Source organism: Gopherus evgoodei, chromosome 2 (genome assembly GCF_007399415.2).
Source record: "Gopherus evgoodei ecotype Sinaloan lineage chromosome 2, rGopEvg1_v1.p, whole genome shotgun sequence".
NCBI classification, from domain to species: Eukaryota; Metazoa; Chordata; order Testudines; family Testudinidae; genus Gopherus; species Gopherus evgoodei.
Window position 1 is genome coordinate 92,777,725 of NC_044323.1, and position 19,561 is coordinate 92,797,285.

General features: G+C 39.2%; 1 protein-coding gene across 1 annotated transcript in view; it reads right to left on the reverse strand.

The window, feature by feature from the left end:
* Positions 1 to 3,810: 3,810 nt before the first annotated feature.
* LOC115644971 (immunoglobulin gamma-1 heavy chain-like) overlaps positions 3,811 to 19,561 on the reverse strand; it is a 63,986-nt gene continuing 48,235 nt past the window's right edge. The window contains exons 7-11 of the mRNA XM_030549394.1: positions 17,384 to 17,480; positions 7,030 to 7,335; positions 6,197 to 6,201; positions 5,807 to 5,885; positions 3,811 to 4,648 (exon numbers count right to left, since the gene is read on the reverse strand). Coding sequence (XP_030405254.1) covers positions 4,506 to 4,648; positions 5,807 to 5,885; positions 6,197 to 6,201; positions 7,030 to 7,335; positions 17,384 to 17,480 — 630 coding nt within the window. The 3' untranslated portion in view covers positions 3,811 to 4,505. The remainder of the gene's footprint in view (positions 4,649 to 5,806; positions 5,886 to 6,196; positions 6,202 to 7,029; positions 7,336 to 17,383; positions 17,481 to 19,561) is intronic.

A 19,561-nucleotide genomic window follows, 5' to 3' on the forward strand; every position in this document is an offset into this window, starting at 1 on the left:
ACATGGGCTCCGTGGGCCCATGCATTAATCCACTACTCAGTAGAGCAGAAGAATTGCTTCCCATGTATTGCTTACCACGCTCCTCTAATACATCCAAGAATTATGTTCACTTTTCTTGCAACAGTGTTACACTGTTGACTTGTATTTAACTTGAGATTCTCTATGACCCCCAAATCCCTTTCCACCGTACTCCTTCTTAGGCAGTGAGGGCCCCAAACTGGCCAGGGCTCTGTGACTGGGTCCCATGGGGCTCAAGTCTTAATCCACTACTAGTAGAGAGGAAGAATTACATTTCATGTCTTGCTTACCACAGTCCTTCTAATACACGCAAGAATGACGTTCACTTTTCTTGCAACAGTGTTACAGTGTTGACTCATATTTAACATGAGATTCACTTTGACTCCCAGATCCCTTTCCACAGTACTCCTTCCTAGGCAGTCATTTCCCATTTTGTAGGTGTGCAACTGATTATTCCTTCCTAAAGGGAGTATTTTGCATTTGTCCTTATTGAATTTCATCCTATGTACTTCAGACCATTTCTCCAGTTTGTATAGATCATTTTGAATTTTAATCCTATCCGCCAAAACGCTTGAAATAGCAGGAAGGGAAGCTGTTTAGCCCTATGGCTTTTGTAGCTGCTTAGATAACCCTGGCTCATGCCAACTGAGATCACCCTAATGCATCACCACTGAGAGACTTGAGTGATGAGCGATAAATAACAATATAAAATAGGATAGGGAAGGTCCAATGGTTTCTGTGATGGGTTGTAAGGACTGGTCAAAATCTCCTCACTTCTAGAACCCAGGAGAGTGAATATAAGAGAAATAGAAGAATCATCCTCTCTTCTCCTTCTGTTGCTCACTTTGTCTATTTTAAATGTCCAACCATAATTATACATTAACATAGGTGTTTATATTTTCATTAAATGTAAACAAAAATGGGTTGGTTTGTAGGTAGATGAAGTGGTAAGACACCGATACTGGCAGGGCTGGAATTTCAAGGTGCATGATATAGACAAACATTTTAATTATAGGTGGCACACTTTAGTGATAGATGCCTGTAAGTTAACGTTGCCTGAAATTTCCCATTACAAGACCCTGTTTTCAGTTGCTTATACCCTTGCCAAATATAAATTGTTCTAGCTGAAACTTTCCATGCCAGCTTTCTGCTTTCAGCTGATGTTAAAAAAATATTTTTGACAAAATGGTGCAGCTATTTGTGTGAAGTAGATTTTAGAAAAATCCATTTTTTGCCCATATTAAATAATTCTTACAGCTGTGTTGTTTACAATTCGGGTGAGAAAAACACCCAAATTTGGCCACATATATCAAAATCTCAGTTTGCACATGTCAAGAGACACTTTCAAGTTTGGAAGCTCCAGTCCCTGAAGACTTCATCTGCAATAAGCATGCTACAGTGCCCTCCCAGTCCAGATGTGTCCAGTCCAGTTCAGATATGTGGTCAGTCTGCCCATGTGGCGTCTCCACAAAGCTACTGAACATGCTGCAACCTGGTGCTCTGGGGGCTGAGCAGGACTTTCCTTGTAATTGCTGCTCAGTGTTGCCAACCTTGGCAATTTTTTGCTGACTTGGTGACTATTGAAAGGCCTTGGCAGCAAACCTCCCCACCACAACCCAATAACCCTTTAGTTGGCAACAGGTGACCCTTTGAGTGATCTCTGGGTGATTCAAATGGGCCCTGTCTCTGCTGCCATTGGGTCACCTTTGTGAATGAGCAGCCACCACAGTGTGTGCACAGCTGGGTAGGGAAGCAGCCAGTGGAGAAGTGCGGGTGGGGCATAAACCAGAATTGTCCCATGTGCGAGTGAGCCATGGCTGCTGCCATGACACAACCATGGTGCGCACAGGTGCAACAGCTCCCAGCACCTGTTTCATTCAGCGGGTGGTGGCACCTTTTCCTTCCTCCCACCTGGAGCTATTTCCTCTGCTGCTTTGTGCCCTTCCCCCCATGCAGCACAGCAGCAGTGAGAGGGGGAGAGGCTGAATAGCCGCAGCTCGGGCACCAGTGGTGCCTCCTCTCTATGGTATAGGGGGAATGGCTGCAGGTAGAGCCCAAGGAGGGGCCAGGCCTGGTGTTTGCAGCGGATTCATGGAAAGCAGCCGGGCCTGAGCCGGCACAGGAGCAGTGAGCTGAGACCTCATTTTGAGGTCCATTTTGCGCAGGCAGTGGTAGGTGGCGTGGAGTCTCAGTGGGCAGAGCCAGGGGCCAGAGAGGCAGCCTACCCATAGCCACCACCATGATTCTAGATACGATTTTATCCCAGTGAAATTATGTATAATTCACAGGACAGTCATGGTAAAAACAGATCAAGTCACTCCATGGTCACGGCCACCTTTGGACCCACTGGCTCAAAGCGAAGGCACCACCTGTTAATGTGTGGCAGCTGATCAAAATGACCTAACTCTCTGATACTGCGGGGCAGCAGGGGCCATGTAATGGGCAAAGTTCCCTGCCCATGACAGTGGTGACAACTGTGACATAGCTGTTTCCTTAGCCATCGCGCTTGTTTGCTTTCAGTCCGTGTGAGGAAGAGGAGGCGGCAGGAGGGGGGGGGACCAGGAAACAAAAAGCCAAGCAGGCAGTGGAGAGAGCAGTGTGAGAAGGGGATGCTGCAACCACAGGCACAGGGAGGAGGAAGGGCCAACAGCCTATGTTACCAGACCCCCCACTAAGTCCTGGATTTTGTGGGACTCTCCTTTGACCCCCACAATCCTCTGTTTGCCCCAGGCCCCCCACCAAGTGGCATCATGAGCTAGCACATGGGGTCATGGCACCACTGAGGTTTGGCTCATCTGCCCCTGCATCTCCAGAGCCCACTTTTGCCACTGGAAAGGTTGGGACGTATGCACTAAAGTGCTGCAGGCAGGAGGGGAAGAGTGTTCCTGCTGGGGGAGGCGGAGTGTGGGAGGAGCAGTGTCACCAACCTCGGGGATTTTGGGGGCTACTTTTCACATGTGTTTGGAAAAAGCTCAAGTTTTGAGGCAGAAAACACTGTTGGTGCTGCAGGCCACTTTAGCACCAAATGTGAGAGGAAGGATTCGCTCTCTTCTGTGTGATCAATGCCTCCCCACCCCCGCTGCTAGCACCCAGGCAGTAAGGAGGAGGAGGAAGCAGCCTGACTGCGAATGCAGAGGAGTGAAGAGTGTGTGTGGGGGGGAAGACAGAGAGAGACAGGTGCAGGAGCCAGAGTGTGAGAAGAAGCACAGTGGGAGAGGGGATGTTTGCCAGAAGTGGAGGGAAGCAGTGGGATACAGGAAACAGTGTGGGGAGGAGGGGACAGGTGGGAGAGCAGAGGAGGAAATGGACTGGAGGTAACGGGTGGTGGATAGGACTAGAGGGAGTGGCAGGGGAGGCATATCAGTGTGTATAGGCATGGATGTACAGGAGGATAGGAGCTGAAGGGGATGGGTGGATATGAGAGAGGGGGAGAGAGACAGGGTTGGGTCTGAAGGGAGGAGGCCTGGTCTAGTGCTTAGTGCTAGCCTGGGAGTTGGGTTTAATTCTCTTTTCTGCCACAGGCTTTCCATGTCACTTAGTCTCTGCAGACTTCAGTTCCTCATCTGTAATGGTATAATGGTACTTCCTTATCTCACAGTAGTGTTGTGTGGATAAATGCATTAAAGATTGTGAGGCATTCAGATACTACCGTGGTAAAATCCATATAAATATGTTACATGGTTGGGTGCAGGGGATGAAACAAAGAGGTCTCTGACCACTAGAGAACCCTCCCCTGCAGTTCCCAGAATTGATTTCCTTTAAATAAATAAACTGGACAGAATTTTCTGCGATGCTGAATTTTATTTAAAATCCATTAATCTTTCAATTAAAAAAATTAGTCATATTTCAGAAGCCTGTTTATATTTTATAAGGCAAATAAGCATAATTAATAGAAATGTAATGACAAAACATTTTAAGTTATAGATTAGGACTCCACCCTTTGCAAATATTTATGGGACGAGTTTTCCCATTGATTTCACTGAATGTAATTGGCTTATCCACATCCAAAAAGTTCTTTGTGTGCACAAGTGTTTTTGCAGGACAAGAGCCTAAAAGACTGATTCTGCACTACTTTATGATGCAAAATTCCCACTGAAATCAAGGAGTGTAGCCTCATCTCTTGAAGTTCACAGTTACAAAATTAAAATAATATAATAGGAAAAATGGTCACGTAGAAAACTGTTTGCTTTCAAGCAGAAGAAGCCATCTGTGCTAATTAGAGAAATAGCCAACAAAATCAAATAGAAATGCATGTCTTAATATTTGGAGCACGGGGTTTCAAAGTGAGTGACCAGAGTTCCTGACTTTATAGGAACTGTCCCAATATTTGTTTTTTTTTTCCTTATATAGATGCCTATTACCCGTCATCCCCGTCCTGATTTTTCACGCTTATTATCTGGTCACTCTAGTTTCATATGAACAGGCTTATGGCAAAGCAAAGTAAATTTCAGACATGAATGCTGACGTTGGAAGGTGTAAGGAGAAGTTTAAGGTTTCTTTCCCTGGCGCTTGATTGGACTTTGCATCCTGTATATGAAGAAGAGTACGATGACGTAGTACATGGTGCTTTTCAGGAGTAGGACAATATATATGAAATACGCTGTCCTGTGTAAGAAACTGTCCATAATATCTACACAAAATACAGCAACAACAAGTGGTTAATGTTACATATTCTATAGCCGCAAAGAAAAATAAATATAAAACCATATGTGATAGCGTAAGGTATACATGGTGTTTGATTGCAGTAGTTATACCACCTAATCAGACTACGCATAAATCAATATTTGATTGTGTCCTCTAAACAGGTCTACATTCTGCTCAGACCTTCCCATCCAGGAGAGCTGATAGAAACAAAGAGGCACTCTCAGTGCCGGTATCGCTGGTGTCTGCTAAGGAGTAAGCAGAATGCTAGCACTTCTTATAATAGGCTGTTGCCATGATTTTAGGCCAAAATTTTCAGACCTTGGTGCCTAAGTTTGTTCTGAATTGGTATCCAAGCAGCTGATCAGTCAAATGGTCTGATTTTCAGAAGTACTGAAATTACACTGAAATCAGTTGAGTCTTCAAGCTCTCAGCACCTTTATGTGCCATTTGAAAATTCTGGCTTTGAATACTTTTTATAAATTAACATGTTAAATCTTAGATTAAGGAAAAGTGTCATGTGCAGATTAAAGAACAATGATCCATGTGGCATGTTAACAAAGCACAACAAATACCACCAAAACATGTATTTCAGCAGGACTTCTACACTGTTTAATCTGAGCTACCCATGGGCATTATGTTTTGGACCCTTTTGGTAACGCACAGCAGATGTTAACGTACAGAGACAGGTGCCAACTTTCTTCTTTCTGGGTGGGTTCTCCACCCCATTGCACTCCTTCCCTTAAGGTCTCAACCTCAGTCCGTCTCTTCTCCTCCCTGCTCTGCCCCTTTCCCCTTGGCCTTGCACCCCACCTGCCCCATCTCTCCCCACTCCCCACTCTACCCCATTCCCCGAGTGCGCCCTGCCCTCACTCCACCTCTTCCCCCCCTGCTCCGGACCCTCCCCCAATGCCTCCCACCTGCCCCCAAGCAGTTGATTGGCTGGATCCACCAAACAGCTGATTGGCAGGTGCTGGGGGGTACTCAGCACCCACTATTTTTCTTCCATGGGTGCTCCAGCTCCGGAGCACCCACTCCTTACAGCCATGTTCCACGTCTAGAAAGAGAAAATATTTTCACTTTTATCTTAACCATATCAAATAGTGCTTAATTCTTGTATAGAAAATGAGAATTGAGAAACAATTACCTGTGGAACGCATGGTGTCATTCTCAGCAAACTTGATACAACCTCTGGTGGTTAGAGGCATTACAGTTGTGTCTGATAAAAGCATAACATGTAAAAAGGGCTTTAATTGTCAAATGGGATTCTTGTTGAAAATTAAGGCATACTTTTCTTGATAGAATTCAAAGAGAAAGATGGTAAAAGTATTATAACTACAGTGACTCAAATATGGAAAGTTAGTATTTTAAAAAATGAGCACCTAGGTTCCATTCAGAGAATAAATGCTCTGTAGCACATAATTGACGTGCAAAACCAAGTAGATATAAAACTGGCAAAAATGCATATTCTCAAGCAATGCAGAGCCCTGTGCCTGTAACTAGCTCACTTGAAGTCTTTGGCATTTTCATGGGTGCTGGTGTCTGGAATAGTAGGTCTGATTGCAGTGTCTGGACGTTGGTCCTTCTGTGTATGCAAGTTTTTGTTTATGTAACGCCAGATGCATTTTGTCCCATCAGTTGAATTTGCCCTTTTGAAATGCGTATGTATACGCGGCAGATAAAAACCTGGTCGCCTGATTTTGTGTCTAGCCTGAGGGAGCCTGAGACTGTTGGCATTCAGAGTAGTGGTAATATTGTTTAATAAGTGTACAAGAGACAGAAGAAAATAGTCCTGATGAGTAGACAGACTAAGGCCCATCTCTTAGGTATTTTTGATGTGCAAGAGGGGGATGTGTGTGCTATTACTTTTGTTGCAATATATAGCACTTGTTCAAAACCAAACACTATAGGCCAGGTCTCTGGCGGGTGGAAATCTACAGAGCTCCATTGACTTCAGCAGGGCCGCCCAGAGGATTCAGGGGGCCCGGGGTAAAGCAATTTTGGGGGCCCCGTCCATTAAAAAAAAGTTGCAATACTATAGAATACTATATTCTCATGGGGACCTGGGGCAAACTGCCCCACTCATCCCTCTCTCTGGGCGGCCCTGGACTTCAGTGGAGTTATGCTGATTTACAATAGCTGCGGATCTCAGCCAACATTTTCTTTCATTATAGAAAGATTTTAAACTGGGGGAGAGGAGCCAAAACTGAGCTTTTGAAGGAGAAGCAACTTATGGAGAGATGGAAACTAATATTGGCCTGGAAAGCGCAAACCCTTTTAGGAACAATAATACATTTTATTGTTTTATTTTAAAGAAACAGTGACCTCTCTAAATATATACTATATTATTAAAACTAGTTCTATATATACCTGGAGATTCCATAGGAACATAATCTCCTTTGATTTCATGTTCATATTTGCAGCGATAATTCTTGTTGCTATTTTTATCTACGGTCAGCCAGCTGCTCAATGAGTATGACTGTTGATTGTCACCGGGGGGCCAGATTTCCTCATGCACTCCATTTTTCTCTGCATTCTTGTTCTCCTCTTCCCAAGTCACCTTAATAACATTTGGGTAAAAATCCTCAATGAGGCACATGTATGATACTTTCCCATCTTGTTCAGTAGAAGGAGGCAGGGCCTGAATCTTGGTGGAATCAAGTTTTGCTTGTATGTCTGGATTCATTTTAGAGAGAGAAATGAATTTGTTAGGAATTAAGTAAATTCAGAAATACATTATATGTATCATCCTTTACTTTTCAAACAATAAAGACAGAATTCACAGATTTGAAAGTGGAAGAGAGGAGCAATTTCATTCCTTGCATCCAATTCCTCCAAACTGCACGCAAGCACACAATCTTAACTCTGAGTTCAGCATGAGAACAATATCTCATTGCCAAATGTATTTTAACTCTTTAAGTCTCTATAATATAGTGTTACTGCCTGTTAAATTCTGAAGATGGGAGTAAATTGTCCACTTATGAGTTACAGCTTTAGGGAGTTGGAATTGCAGAAGTTTATGTGCTTAAATTGAATGCAGGTTTTTGTGGAACAGAAGAATCTGTGAGAATACCCACTAACTTAGCTTCCAAACTCAAAATACATTGAACACTTTTTGAATGAATGCTAAGTACGCCTTATGTTCTGGTTCATTTCAAAACGTTTGTGACTTTGAAAATCTCCCCTTTATTTACCCACAATTTGTGTATAAAAGACACCATGATAGCGAGAAGAAGGGTACATCTACACAGCAATAAAAGACCTGCAGCACAACTACAACTGGCCCAAGTCTCCTGATTCTGACTTGCAGGGCTGGGGTTGTGTGGCTAAAAATTGCAATGTAGATGTTTAGGCTTGAGCTGGAGCGCAAGCTCTGAAACTGAATGACGGAAGTGGTCTAAGAGCCCAGGCTCCAGTCAGAGCCTGAATGACTACACTGCAGTTTTTAGCACCAAATCCCGAGACCAAGAGTCCAAGTCAATTAACCCACGCTCTGAGACTTGGTGCCATGAGATTTTTATTACAGTGTAGATGTACCTGAAGGGAAGAGTATTAAAGATTCCACAAACCTTTTTATAAGACCTCTCTTTAAATATCACTAGAATATTTTATGAGCAGGTAAATTTGCTCTGAACTAAATGTATATACTATTTAAGAACCTTGGTTAACACCTTTAAAAAGAGAGTTAGAAAAGTAATTTTTAAGCCTTTTCCACACTAAAGAACTGAACCATTTTGATTTTTTAAAATTAATTATTCATCTTAAAATAATATAAGAACATACAAGATATATTCTGTTGCAGACCCAGACGATAGAACTTCAGGGAAACTGTTGCTGAATGCCATTTTGGGAAATTACAGTAAATACATTAACATGTATCCCGCAGTGACAAATATCCCTTAAGAAATTAGCAAGGATGATGAATCCTGAAATGCATCGTTCATGTATTTGGCAAATGTAATGGAGTGTTATGCATAATTCTTAATGCTTCTGAAAATTAAGTCACTTAAATGTCCCAATAAGTATTTAGGAACCTAACTTTAGTCAACCACTTCTGAAAATCTTGATTATGAAGCATTACTAATAATGGAGCTCTCAAGAGAACTCAATTATCAAATCTTTGCTGAGGAATAGAGGGAATGTTGCTGTTTGTGTCCAAATCCTAGAGTGGATTAGGAAAGCACCAATTAGTGAACTTCTGCTGTGTCTCCTGAGTTATTTTTAAATAATTCTGCCACAGTATTCATTTTGTCACTCTAGGAATAGAGCTGATCAAAAAAATTGCAAAAAAAATCAATTTTTGTCACATCATAACATTTATAAAAATTGCTGCCTGCTATAAATTGGATAAAACACAATCAAAATATTTTTATTCAAAGTCTGAACTAGAAATGATAAAAACATTATTTGATCCCTGAGTTTGTGTAAGTGCATGAAATAATACTGAACTGGACCTAAAAAACTTTACTAAAATCGCTATCTGTCTGCTCATTTCACATGGCTGACAGTAAACGATACATTTTTTAAACAGTATATTGAATTTACTAGTTATCACAGGTTCAAAACACTTTTACTGCCTCTAATCCTTGTCTCCTCTTTGTCACTGTGGGATACAAGCAAGAGAATAAAGTTCCCAACCCAGCTAACTGCCAAAGAAGTATTCTCTACAGAACAAGGCAACATTCTCATGTTATAAATGTGCATCACAATGAAGAAATGGAAGGTTGTCGATATTTCAGTAGTGTTGAAGGTTCCCAGATGAGCACCATATATCTTGTGCATTCTCTATTTATTCCAACATTTATATAGAGGTGAAAAAATTAGAGGCTATTTAACAAAATAGTTTGCCTATACTCAGAAAATATATTACTTGCTCGAGTCGTGTATATATTCAAAAAATCTTTACATAGCTTCCTGCCCAGTGATGCTGTGCTTTGCAAAATCTAATGATTATATCTGACATTTCTCTCTAGATGGTTTTTAGAAATTAGAGTCATATTTACATGTCGACACTTTTGTAAGAACATGTAGTACTTTGTATTTGCACATGGTTAGATGGATGTCTATCCAATATAAAATGCGAATTTTGTGCATATATAAGCAGCATGTGTGTTTGCATAAGTGGTTTTGCAGCTGCATGAGCAAAATCAGTTTTAAATTTGTCACCTCATTTTAGGCCTGATCTGAAACCCATTAAAGCCAATGGGATTTTCTCCCGTGGCATCAATGGGCTTTGGATAAGATACTTTAAGAAGATGAGTCCCAACTTAACTTTTCAAAACACTTCACTTGTCTAAATTAAGTAGAACTTTTAACAAAGAAGGCGTGTTGTAAAAGAATAAATGTGATATATTCTTATTACTTTAAGTATCACTTCTCTTTTTTTAAGTCGGCAGTTGACTTTGAGCCCCTCGGCATCACTCTTTGCTCAAAAGAAACTCCTATTAGTTTCAATGGGAGGTTTTCTAAAGGGAGGGTTCCAGGGCTAAGCTGTAAGTGACTCACTGCTAACTAATTTTTGTCTGTGTTTGCAATCTGCATGCCACTTATTAAAAAATAAGCTAATGGTGTGCTTGTAATTTTAATTTTGCATTATGTGCTTGGTCCAGCAAAGTGCCAAATGTGCCTGTGAATTTCTGAATGCTTCTCATTTCCCACTGAAACCAATGGACCTTGAGGGTGCTCAGCACCTGGTATTATTTACACCCACAAGAGAAAAGGATTGTTATGACATTTCTCTGTTGCTGGCCAGTGACTTATGATTTCATTAACATTAGTGTTGTTAATAAATTATTGCACTCAAAATTTTAGCCAGTGCACATTCTTGCACTGAGATAAATTATTGAGCTTAATTTGATAAATTTTGCCATTATAAAACATTTAAAAATAGTTTGTCTAAAAACTTACTAGTTACGACAAGTTTTGTGCCAGTTCCAAAGATTTTCACAGCTCCCACAGTGTTGCAACTTACTACAAAATCTGCCCAAGACATTTCTTTTCACAGGGACCAGATGTAAACAAACATAGCATAAATAGGCACAAGTTCGAGCCAGTTAATTCAACCAAAGAAATGGTGGAAATTTTAATGTATTTTTCAGGGTGAGCTTACATTGGTATCGGTATTTTCAAATACTGTAATTTAGTAGCTTTTAAATTCTGTTTAAAAGAAAATCATTCATTTCACTGACAGAGAGGATCTGGTTGAGGTTTGAGACTTAATGTTGGACTCATACTATTTTCTCTTGCCTAGTGGATTGATGGAAACGGCTATTCAGTTAAATTCTGCTGGATGCTCAGTGGATATATCTCTGTACTGCCAGAGTGGTGGAATGGGTGCATTTTAAAATTACCAATATAAAGAAAGACATAATTAGAAAAAAATACTCATTTTACAGTACACTGTGATGTATCCCCTTTTCTCAAGATGTTTCATGACATTTTTCCACCCACCAAAAACTATTTTAAATGGCTTCCTGAATGGTTTCAAATGTAAACCTGTCTAATACAATTTTGTTTTCCTGTGCAATACAATTGAAAGGAATCGTAAAAGGCCAGTAGGCTTGAGAATTGGTTATATTCTTATTGGCCTCAATGATAAAGGACAGAGAGATTTTGAGATGCATATTTTAGCAACCTAAATGTAGCTGGCCCTATGGAACATTGTGCAACAAGGGCCAAAACCTAGTTCGACTTTCAGTAGCACGTGTTGCGTAGAGTCTCTCTGATAATAGACAGGCTACAAAATATTTTGGGCCAAATTCTCGACCGACCAAAGATAGAGTTCTACTGATGTAACCAGAGGAGAATTTGATTCAGATAGAATATTTTTTCTTCATATTGCTTGTGTTTGAGAGCAATCACTTATTTAATTGTTGCATAATTTGGAAAATTCCTTATGACAACAGTATTTCAACATGTCAGGGAAGAAACCCTCTTTCCCATGCAGTGTGACTAAATTTGTCAAGAACTAACAGGGACTCTGGTCCTGAGATACTGAGGAGCCTCAACTCCCATCAGAGTCACTGGCAGATCAGAAGCTTTCAGGACTGGGCTCACAATGCATGTTACAGGCTCAAGCCTATGCTTTTTAAAAATATGGGGAATTTTGATGCTGAATCAGACCCTATTATTCCTACACCCATCCACTCTTATGTGATGACATTTATGTTTTCGTATGAATTTGAATTGATTTTGTACAATAGAAAATTACAATACTAATCTAAAATGCTCATGTCAGTAATCACATATACAATATTCACAAATATTGGCTCTCTTGGTTCCAGTGCACAACCTTTTTCCCAGACCTTCCACTTCCCCTACACTCTTAACAAGAGAGAAAAAAAATTAGGATGAAATCCAAGCTCCATCCAAGGCAATGTGTCAACTCCCATTGACATCAATGGGGCTGAGATTTCATCCCTAAATTCTTACATCTCCTGACTAATACATACTTGTGATACAAGAGGCTAAATCCTGGTCACTGCACTAAGCAGAGTAAATGGTATTTCTCTAGGAGAGCTACATGATGGATGGGAAGATGAAATCTTTTCCCCAACCTAGCTAGAGCATCATAGGTTGTGAGCTTTAATAATCTCCATATAGTTGCCCCCACACTGAGCAGGGATTTTGACCAATTGATCGCCCTAGTCACAGACCCACTGGCCATTCCATGCCATCACCACACCCCTACCCCTTATCTCCACTGTTCTTTGGTGCACAGAGGTCCCCTAGAATTGCCTTTTTGGCTTGCCTCCTGTACTGGATGGAACTATGGATGTTCTCCTGGTCTGGGGCATTGACCCCTCCAGAAGAGAACAACCCAGCTTTGACACGGGGTGATCAAAAAAAATTTGGAGTCAATAATTAATAGTCAATGTGATCACTAATCTGTTTTACTTTGAATTCTGTACATTAACCTCACATTTAGGTAGTAAAAACATTCATTCTTCTACTGTAGCTTGCATATCACATTTCTGTTGTCTATTATCCTTTTTGAATAAATTGTACTTGGCAGTTGCTATATTTTTATTATCATAAGTAACTTTTTCTCTATGCTACTATAGAACTTACTTGAAACAATGAGCTTTGTGCCAGAGCCGAACACTTTGATATAATTGTTCTCACTGTGTTTATGTGCTTTGCAAAAACTCATAGGCCAGATCTTCAGCTGCTGAAAATCAAAGGAGCTTCATTGAGGATCTGGCCCATATAGCTTCCATATGGCCCAATATAGCTTCATATTATTCGATGTTCAATTGTGAACAAAAGTTGAAGGAATCACTTTAATATATTAGACTTCTGATTTAAATGGTTTTTCCTTACAAAATAGGAAATGCTTGATCATGTATTCCTCGGACATCTCAAACTCCAATGGATTCCATTGGATATTTGGAGTACTTTAGGAGCAGAGATGCAAAATAAGTTAAAAATGTCAAATGCATTCTACATACTGAAAGCTTAGGATTTCCTCAGGCTGGGATCCCTCAGCATCACTTGAAATTTCTATTTTTCTTTTAAAGTGAATGTAATATCTGTGAAAGGTGCCAAATTGACAGCACTGGAAACTACCTATATTGAAAATATTTTAGCATTCTACAATAGTCGTCCAGTGCTTAGTAATGCTATTGTAAATTGTGATCTGTGATTTTGGACCATTGCTGGAGAATCTATTTTATTTAATGCTGGATTTTTTACCAGGTCCTAATACTCTTTTTGAAATCTGTTTGCAAAGGTCACCTTTAAAGGATGAGATGGTAAATTATTCTTAATATCCCTTAAATTCTTGGTATTTCTGCAAAAAGTGCTTGCAACAGTACCTATCATGATGAAGATTTTTAAGGTAGACTCCTGTCTTCTGAAGATTCTTTGCTCACAACTGCACATCACTTTCTGCCATAAATCTGGATTTGGTCTTTTAGGGCCAATCGGGTTTAGATCAGATACTTACATTTTTTTCTATAAACAGTTTGTTATATTCAGTCATTACTGTTAAAAATCAATACCTAGAACTGTTTCTAAAGGCAGGAAACAGATTTAAACCAACCCTAGACTACTTGAGAATCTTATCATCCAAATAATTGTCAGTAATAGTAGCTCCTTTATACTTTATAACTAATGATCTACACTGATCACTCTGTTCTTAGTGCACTTTGTTCTATTAAAAAAAACAAGTAACTTCCATCATATAATGTGAGATATGATCTTCGGGTCTAACTTTTAATAAGCATGCCAAATATTTTTGCATTTATTTCTGCTATGAAACTTAATGTAAAGTTTTGGTGGTTATTTTTCTTTTTTTAAAATAAAATGACCAAGTGCTTCTGAAAGTTGCCATATAGATAGCATTATAGACTGAATCCCTTTCTACACAGGATAGATACAACAAAGGCAGGGGCAGAGGAAGCTCCTTCACTCCATTCCACCAAGCCATGTCAATTTTGTCCTGAAAGGACCACCTTTAGAGATGAGAGTCGATAGTTCAGTCTCCACATTCACTTCAATCTTTGGCTTCTGTACTGAGCCTGCCAGGTTTTTTCTAGAATATTTCATTCAGAAGAATCCAGTTATACCATTTTAATGTACACTTCTTTAATGATGACTAATCTTATTTAACCTTTTTGTTACTGACCTTGGCACAAAAAGCGAGAATGTGCTAATAAAGTTTGCGGATGACACGAAGCTGGGGGGTATTGCTAACACGGAGAAGGACCGGGATATCATACAGGTAGATCTGGATGACCTTGTAAACTGGAGTAATAGTAATAGGATGAAATTTAATAATGAAAAGTGCAAGGTCATGCACTTAGGGATTAATAATAAGAATTTTAGATATAGATTGGGGACACATCAGTTGGAAGCAACAGAGGAGGAGGAGGACCTAGGGGTATTGGTAGATCACAGGATGACTATGAGCCGCCAATGTGATATGGCCGTTAAAAAAGCTAATGCGGTTTTAGGATGCACCAAGCGAGGTATTTCCAGCAAAGTAAGGAGGTGTTAGTACCGTTATATAAGGCGCTGGTGAGACCCCACCTGGAATACTGTGTGCAGTTCTAGTCTCCCATGTTTAAGAAGGATGAATTCAAACTGGAACAGGTTCAGAGACGGGCTACTAGAATGATCTGAGGAATGGAAAGCCTGTCATATGAAAGGAGACTCAAAGAGCTTGGCATGTTTAGTCTAGCCAAAAGAAGGCTGAGGGGGGATATGCTTGCTCTTTATAAATAGATCAGAGGGATTAATATTAGGGAGGGAGAGGAATTATTTAAGCTTAGTACCAATGTAGATACAAGAACAAATGGGTATAAACTGGACACTAGGAAGTTTAGACTTGAAATTAGATGAAGGTTTCTAACCATTAGAGGAGTGAAGTTCTGGAACAGCCCTCCAAGGGGAGTAGTGGGGGCAAAAGACATATCTGGCTTTAAGATTAAGCTTGATAATTTTATGGAAGGGATGGTATGATTGGAGTGCCTAATTTTGGCAATTGATCTTTGATTATCGTCAGATAAGTATGCCCAGTGGTTGGTGATGGGATGTGGGATGGGATGGGATGGGATGGGATGTTGGATGGGATGGGATCTGAGTTACTGCAGAGAATTCTTTTTTGAGTGCTGGCTGGTGAGTCTTGCCCACATGCTCAGGGTTTAGCTGATCGCCATATTTGGTGTCGGGAAGGAATTTTCCTCCAGGGCAGATTGGCAGAGGCCCTGGAGGTTTTTCGCCTTCCCCTGCAGCGTGGGGATGGGTCACTTGCTGGTGGATTCTCTGCAGCTTGAGGTCTTCAAACCACAATTTGAAGACTTCAATAATGTAGACATAGGTTAGGGGTTTGTTATAGAAGTGGATGGGTAGGGTTCCGTGGCCTGCTTTGTGCGGGGGGTCAGACTAGATGATCACATTGGTCCCTTCTGACCCTAGGATCTATGAATCTAGATGCACTTTAATGGATACAATATGAGAAGCATCATTATTCCTATGTCATGCTCGTTGAAAGCATTAAGCTTGGTTCTGTTTCCAAATCGTTTTAGTCATCTTTTCCACTAAGCAAGAATTCTGAAGAAATCTGGTAGGTCCTGACGCTGCTCTCACTTACACTTGTGTAAATCTGGAGTAACTCCATTTTAAATGAATGGAGTGAAGTCAGTTTAAAAAGAGGAATGACGAGTGTGAGAGCAAAATCAGAATTGCTAAGTATATATGACTTTATAAGCAGTTTCTTCATGTTCAATATACTTGTGAATAATGTTGTCCCTGCTAAGAAATATGGCTATATAACATGGGTAAAATCCTGGCCAAAAAGTCATTGTCATTGAGTTCTGTAGTGTCAGGATTTCACCTCATCTTCTTAGAACAGAAAAGCCCCGATTCTCATAATTCCGGAGTCAACTTCAGCCCTGGCACAAACAGCCACAATTTCTTTTGATTTTACTTAGAATTGTGCCAAGGTTTGAATTTTTCCATGATCTTAGTGTTATTTATTTCTCCTAAGAAAAAAATTTACTTACCCAATATTTGATATTTCTCTTTCAGAAGATATTTTTTTAAATAAAACGTATTGTTGTACTCTACAGTTTATATACACTAATAAATCAAGTGAGCAATCTTAGGTCTTCATGCTGTAATAAACAATCTACACACATTACAGACTTGCTTCTCCATTCCTTACACAGTCAAAACACCTGGTAAATCTATGGGAGTTTTGTCCATAGAATATTCATTTAAAGAAACATGCTAACCCTGATCTGATATGCTTAGAATTAATTATGGTAGCGTATTCATTTTAGTCGGCAGTATTACAAAAATTTTCCTTTAGTCGAGAGCTACACGTATACTGAGGTAAACTTGATTGTGAATTAAGATTTAAAATAGACTGACCATTCTAGATGATTTATATAATTGTGCAGATCATGATTCTGAGAGAGTAAAGACCTGAATTTTCTTTGTCCTTTGTTTGTGCAGTCAGTCATACCAATGCAAACTGGGTGTAACATGCATCAGAATGGTAGCATTTCCCATTGACTTTTCGTGAGTGTAAATGGCTCCCAAGAGAAAGGCAAAGAAGACTCAGGCCGCAAGTATATATTGTTAAACACTATTAAGAACACTTGCAAGTGTCAGTTTGCGGTAATGCCAAGTTACTTCACAGAAGATGACAATCTCTGGGGTCAAATTTTTTCACTTACACTGATATAGCTGCAAGAATTCAGCTATGAAGTTGCTGACTACTTCAGAGATTGCTACTTTGGTTTTAATTGAGATGCACAACATTACTTATTTCACAGTTGTTTAGTTTTATGCATGTTTATAAATTTTAGTGAAAGAATTTGGGTAATATCAAAGTTAACATAAATTTTTGTCTCTGGACCAAGGACCAGCATGTTTATAGTGGCACATCCTCTGAAAAATGTAATTAAACAGCTGATCTTTAGAAATATTCATCATTAACTTGAAAAAAATCTACTTTACATCTATCAGTAAATATTGCAGGTTTTCTCTGGGATTGAAAAGTTGATGTATTCGGAATCAGACCCTATGAGGTGCTAACAACCCTGACCTGCACTGGAGTCTACAGGAATTGAGGGTGTTCAGCACCTCACATTAAGTGCTCAGTACTTCACAAGATCGAGCTTACAGTTGTTGAGCTTACTCATGATAAAAAGCTTTTCTATGATCACAATAAGCATCTTTATCTTTGCATTACTGTAATTACCACATAACTTACCTGTTACAATGAGCTTGGTACCAGAGCCAAATACTTTGATGTAGTAGCCACTAGAAGTATCACAGTGAGCAAATCCTTTACAAAATACTGTACAGATCTAGTAGTAGTTGTTGCTTTAAAAAAAAAAATCAGATTTGCTATTTAAATTGCTTTCTGGCCTTGCAATAAAATAGTAAATAAAGAGAGTGCATGTAAAATACTGAGAAAATGGTGGGGAAGATTTTCAAAGGGGCAAAAAAACACTCAGACATCTATCTATCATTCCTGGGCACCTACGTGTCATTGATAATCTGTCCCTAAAATTAATCTGATTCAATATGGCTTAGATTAGCTGTTTCTAATAATTTGTGGAAAGAAAAAAATATTTTTTAAATTAGGGTCCACAGGCTGAGCTTATAAAATTAAGCCAGAATGCTGCCATCATTCCATTGTGGTTCTCCTAATGATAACGATAAATTGAGGGTAGAATATAGCTTTTAAATTGGGTATTTTGACTAGCTTTTGCCATTTGGTGTAATCAGAAATATTCCCCAACAGAAAAAATTTGCTCTTCAGAAATATGTCTTTGTGTCAGGGACTAGGCACCCAGCAAGGACTATTTAGCTGTCTCTACAGGGAAGAATAAGCTTAATTAAAGACACAGAATTCTCTCCATCCCCTTAAATCCAAACATGGCTAAAACATTTTAATAATTGGAAATCTTTAAAAATAAATTTGAGTCATATTATTGTCTCAATTATAGTTTTTTAAAAGGATTAGGTCTATTATACATACCTTATATTTATGTAAAAAATGAGTAAACCTTTCTTTCTCATTACTGTATGGAAACAAGAAAATTTACTGCATTTTGGCCTTGTTTTGGCCTTAAAGTTAAGCACATGCTTAAATACCTTGCTGAATAGGAATGGACACATGCTTAAGTGCCTTCCTGAAGTGGAGCCTTTTTAAGAAAAGACAAGACACTTGAATTATTGTTATTATAACTATTCTCTTTAATGATGCCTAAGGGCTAGATCTTCCAAGTGCTGATCATCCTCAATTCTTATTTAAATTAATGAGCACTGAAGAAGCTCAATTCCTCATATGATAGGCTGCTAAATATATGGTATTGTATAAAAAACCATAAATTCTTTACATTTGACATTTACTGCTAACAATAAGTGGTTCCACTTCTGAATATTTTTGCATAATCGTCTGTGTTACACCGCTAAACAATATCTCCAAACAATTTATATAATTCTCATTGATTGCACAAGTGTAACTGGTTTGTTCTGAATTAGAGAGATTATCATGGGTGAAATCCTGACCCCATTGAAATCAACTGGAGTTTTGCCTTTTAGTCCAGTGGAATCAGGATTTTACCTTATATATTTATGATTAACTTTATTTTGTCCTGGATAACAAACATAGTAAATGCCAAGAGTAAATGTATGCTTTGAAAACATTTTGAGAAACTTACTTGAAACCACCAGTTTGGTGCCCGAGCCAAAGTACTTTACTATTTCATATTCACATCATTGAAATCCTCTACAAAAACTAATAAATTATCAAGTTATGAATTTCATCAGACTAAAATTCTGAAGTTCATATTTTAAATACAAAGTCCCCAATCTGAACAAGACTTGCTATTGGCCACTTAAATGTGTGAGGACTAAACCATGTTTATGCACTTTGTGAATTCCTGTTCCTTTTTGCTACAAAAATGTCTTTTGCTCCTTCACATACATCACTGCATGGCAAAATGAATGGAGTGAATTGTTGATAAGCAAGCAGTCCCATTAATTTTAGTGGATGAGCAGGATTTAGTCCTATGATATCAAATGGGCATAGGAAGGGTGGTCTTGTGGTTAAAGCACCAGACTGGGACTGAGGAGATTTGTCTTTGTTTCTGGCTCTCCCTGTATGACCTTGGGCAAATCACAACCTCTGTGCTTCACTTTGTTTTAACATGTTCTTAATGTATAGTTTAGAAAATGACATTTCCTAGACAATGTATTATAAATTCTGTTATGTACTCAACATTAACTAGCACTTATACTATTGATTGGACTGTTTCTGTAGCTTTAAACTGATAAAGAATATTATACACAAAAGGGATACTTTAAATAAAAACACTTCCTGAGAACCTGAAGACTGTTGCACCTCAGGTAATTTTCCTTCATTAATCAATGTACACTG